Source organism: Osmia bicornis, unplaced genomic scaffold (genome assembly GCF_907164935.1).
Source record: "Osmia bicornis bicornis unplaced genomic scaffold, iOsmBic2.1, whole genome shotgun sequence".
In the NCBI taxonomy this organism is placed as follows: domain Eukaryota; kingdom Metazoa; phylum Arthropoda; class Insecta; order Hymenoptera; family Megachilidae; genus Osmia; species Osmia bicornis.
This window is the reverse complement of record NW_025791124.1, coordinates 146,906-151,940: the sequence shown is the minus strand read 5'-3', so window position 1 is coordinate 151,940 and position 5,035 is coordinate 146,906. Positions and strand designations below refer to the sequence as shown.

The following is a 5,035-nucleotide window of genomic DNA, read 5'->3' as shown; positions in this document are numbered from 1 at the left end:
TTACCATCTTTTAGTGAGAACAAAGGGTTCATAAAGTGCTTAACTGCACGCGGAATGCCTCAAGTAATTCACCTGAGGGTACTCTCGGTACCTGGGGGTGATCAGTGATTATGGGGCGGGTTCTTTACCTTCATTTCCACCAGACATTTTTGTTTAATAATCGAAAACGACCTTCTTACTCCACCGCGACTTTTGAAAAATTCATCGTCAACCAATCCTCGAGCCTCACCCCCGTCATTTCCCGTAAACGAAGGGTACTTAAACCGATACGCAGAAAAAGAAAAACAGATTTAAGAAGTGTTCAGTGAGTGAAACATCAGCATGGAAATTTCACATCGCGATCTATACCAAATAATTCGGGAAAACAGTTTCGACAATTGTGAAAATTTGTCATTGCATATTGCAAGGTCGTACAATGTAGAAATTATTGACAGGGCACCGATCCGACATTATTTCAGACTCTTCAAACAAAAGCGGAACAGTGCTTATAGGATGGCAGCAAGATTCGAAGAGCGGAATCAGTTATGGCTAAGTAGCCGCATGATTTTAAGAATTGAAGAAGCAGGTGCCACAGCGATGTATCAAGTTCCATCCACGTCCAATGTAGGTAGATCAGTGAAAAGTTTGGAGGATTGTTCAGAAGTGACCAGAAGACGGAAATTAAGAGAACATAATCAAAATATGTCTACTGATTTGATTAACCAAGGGCTGTGTCAACGATACAAATCAGAACGACAATATGAAAAGGCATCCATTGTTGAAGCTGTCGACGAAGTTGGTCCCGATCTTCTTAATGAAATGAAAAACACGGTTCGAACTGCAAACCACGCACCACGAAAATTTACAGCGGAAGAAGCATTATCTTTGTTTTTGGACCTAGGACTTTCCAAAGATAAGTATACTGTGCTTCGAAACGAGTTGAAGAAGAGGAATCACGACGCGTTACCGAGTTATAACTTTTGAAGCGGTACGTTAGCAGAAACGCTAGTAACTTCGTCAATTTCGGGCAAGCATTTGCTTCTGGCTTGAATAATTTTGTTATAAATCGGTAACGCGTCGTGATTCCTCTTCTTCAACTCGTTTTGAAGCACAGTATACTTATCTCTGGAAAGTCCTAGGTCCAAAAACAAAGATAATGCTTCTTCCGCTGTAAATTTTCGTGGTGCGTGGTTTGCAGTTCGAACCGTGTTTTTCATTTCATTAAGAAGATCGGGACCAACTTCGTCGACAGCTTCAACAATGGATGCCTTTTCATATTGTCGTTCTGATTTGTATCGTTGACACAGCCATTGGTTAATCAAATCAGTAGACATATTTTGATTATGTTCTCTTAATTTCCGTCTTCTGGTCACTTCTGAACAATCCTCCAAACTTTTCACTGGTCTACCTACATTGGACGTGGATGGAACTTGATACATCGCTGTGGTATAGATCATAAGAAATATAAATAAATATATTATGAAAACACATGTCTTGTCATTTTTTAATTATTATATCCATTTCTCTTGCAGTTATTAACATTTTTAAGCCAAATTTTTGTTAAATAACATAAAATATGTCTAACAAGTGAAGGATATTGAACGCGCTTCAGTTTATACGTGAATATCTTGACACCCTGTAGTTCAATATGATTTATATTGATACAACTTAAGCATCATAATGTAGGCAAAAACTTCCCAAAATTTCAGTAAAATATTTCCAATAGAACCGAAGTTACAGAATTTTGATCGCCAAAAGCCGTTTTGTCTCACTGTGCGGCGTCCAAAAGGAACGCGTCCAATCTGGACCGTCCAATCGGGACGCGTCCAATCGGTCAACGTCCGAGTGGGACACCCCCAAAAATGGCAGGTATGTCGATGACATTTTTGGTGGCGCAGATACCGGAGAACATCTACAGGACATTGCAAATCAGCTGACGCAGTTTTGTCAAGCGGGTGGTTTTCCACTCGCAAAATGGCACTCCACGAGCAAATCGTTGCTAGAAGATCTCGCACCAGAGCAGGTCAACGCAGCAATCTCATTCGACGACTGTGCAACCAAAATTCTCGGAATTAAATGGATTCCACATCAGCACACGCTCAACTTTTCAACCATATCAGCCACGCAGCGCACGCAGTTTACAACACGCCTCATTCTCTCCGAAGTAGCTCAACTCTTTGATCCACTCGGTTTTGTTGCACCTGTAATTATCAGAGCTAAAATTCTTATTCAAGAGCTTTGGTTACAGGAACTCAGTTGGGACGACATTCTGCCGCTTCATATTACTCAACGATGGTTACGCATTAGGGAAAATTTAACCAGCTTGGCCAAGCTTTCAATCTCACGATGGTTCAACACCACGACCACGTCTACAGTTGAACTTCATGGTTTCGTTGATGCATCAGTCCTCGCAATGGCAGCCGTCGTCTATCACGTCGTACACGCACCGTCCACGGGTACCCAAGTTTCGCTTGTCTGCTCGAAAACGCGAGTGACACCACTCAAACGTCTGACCATCCCGAGGTTGGAACTCACCACAGCGCTGCTACTCTCTAAACTGATACGGCATGTTCACGCTACTTTGAACATGACCGTCTCTCAGACATTTTTGTGGACGGATTCAGAAGTCACGCTTGCGTGGATCAAAACGCACCCCTCCAAATGGAAGGATTACGTTCGCAACAGGGTAATCCTGATCCAGGAGATTACGCAGAACTTTCACTGGAGGCATGTACCAGGATCATCGAATCCAGCTGACTGCGCGTCAAGAGGCATGACGACAGAACAGCTTCAACAGCACTCGCTTTGGTGAACGGGACCACTCGGGATCACGCAAACGCAGAACGCATGGCCCACTCAAACCAGTGTCGACGCAGACGAGCTAGGAGCTCCAGAAGCTCGTGCTGTGGTTTCACTGCACACGTCTAACGCAAACGTAAAGGAATATTCATGGGATTTGATCTATAAATATTCTTCTTCTCACAGATTACTCAGAATTACATCTCTCTGCCTCAAATTCGTGGACAAGCTGCTAAAAAGACAGGACGCTTAGCCCACACACGCTATCTCAGCAGCTGATATGGAAAGGGCCAGAATCTACTGGATTCAGGCCACGCAGTCCACATTCTTTCAAAACGAACTCGCTACAATCGGCAAAGGAACAACGCTTCCATCGACGCATCCGTTCACGAGGCTCACCGCTTACCTCGACCATCAAGGAATCGCCAGGGTAGGCGGACGCCTCCAACATTCAGAACTCTCGCACGATGGCAAACACCCTGTCATTTTGCCTCGTGATTCACGACTCTCTGCACTTCTCATCGACCACGCACATCTTCAGACCATGCATGGAGGTACGCAATCCACCCTCGCTTTTCTCAGACAACGCTACTGGATTCTCGGTGGACGAGCTCCAGTGAAAACACATATCCTGCGGTGCGTGAAGTGCGCTCGGCAGAGGGGGATCCGTGCTCATCAACTGATGGGCCAACTACCTCTTTGTCGGGTCACTCCATCGCGCCCGTTCACACACACTGGTGTGGACTACGCAGGACCGCTCACGCTGAAGACTTGGAAAGGCAGAGGAGCCAAGACGCAGAAAGGGTGGATTTGTGTATTCGTCTGCTTCGCAACATCAGCTGTACACTTGGAAGTTGTCACCGACTACTCAGCCGACGCGTTCATCGCAGCCTATCGCAGATTCGCAGCAAGGAGAGGAACTGCAGCCTCTCTCTACTCAGATTACGGCACCAACTTCCAAGGAGCGGACGCGCAGTTAAAAAAGCAGTTCAAGGACAGCACACGCGAAAATCAAGATATCGCAGCTCTACTCGCCAAGGATGGTACGCGGTGGCACTTCAAAACGAACTCGCTAGCTCAGCAGGCACCCTTCTGCCGCTCCACACATGGGTGGAAAATGGGAGGCAGTGGTCAAGTCTCTCAAATTCCATCTGAAGGGGACGATTGGAGATGCTTTATTGACGTTCGAGGAATCAATAACATTGCTCGCGCAGATCGAAGCCATCCTCAATTCAAGACCGGTGGAACCACTCAGCGATGATCCAGACGACATCTCAGCCCTCTCACCAGGACATTTCCTGATCGGATCGCAGATTAACGCAGTGCCAGAGTCCACGTTTCTAGACTTCGCAGTCAACCGGTTATCAAGATGGCAATTTCTTCAGCAACGCCTCCAACAATTTTGGAGACTCTGGTCCACGCAGTATCTTCAACGACTCCAAGCAATTTCGAAGTGGCATCACCCATCAAATGAGATCAAGGTAGGAACTCTTGTTCTTATTACTGATGAACGCTTGCCCCCAGGGAAATGGCCAATGACACGGGTTCTCAAACTCCTGCCAGGCAAGGACGGATTGACAAGAGTCGTTGAGCTCAAGACGGCCACCACGACGCTGACAAGGCCCATCGCGAAGCTGGCCCTTCTTCATCAGCCCTCTCAGGACAACTCGGACACGCAGACCACATCATCGACCAGTTGCTGATGGCCGGGGGGAAATGTTGGCGAAATTCCCCAAGTCTACGCAGAAAGACGAAGTTGGCAATGAAAGTATTTCGTCGGAGCGTCGTTACCGATAGCGGTAGCACCTCTATCACCAACAATATAAGTATGAAGAAACACTGTGGCCCCTTTCTTTGAGGAAACTCTGCACTATTCTAGGCTGTATCCACTATCCCGAGCTGAAATGCCACTTCCAGCGCAGCAGTGCAGAAGACAAACAAGAAGAAGAAGAAATATCTCGGAATATGTGCGTGACGCCCCTTTCCTTGTGGTATCTCTGCAAATATCTAGGAACCGGTGCGAGCTATGGCAAAATGTTACATAAAAATCTTCTTGCTCTTCTTCTGCACAGCTGCGCTGGAAGTGGCATTTACAGCTCGGTATAGTGAATACAGCTTAGAATAGTGCAGAGTTACCTGAGGTAAAGGGGCCACAGTGTTTCTTTATCCTTAAAATATTGGTGCAGCTTCGGAACTTTTAAATATCTCGATATATCTCGAAAAGTACGCATCTGATCAAAAAATGTCATAGAACATA

At 45.9% G+C, this 5,035-nt stretch overlaps 1 protein-coding gene across 1 annotated transcript; it reads left to right on the top strand.

The window, feature by feature from the left end:
* Window positions 1–3,884: 3,884 nt before the first annotated feature.
* LOC123988776 lies at window positions 3,885–4,481 on the top strand. Its single transcript, XM_046289520.1, has one exon. The coding sequence runs from the start codon at window positions 3,885–3,887 to the stop codon at window positions 4,479–4,481; it is 597 nt and encodes a 198-aa protein (XP_046145476.1).
* Window positions 4,482–5,035: the final 554 nt, after the last annotated feature.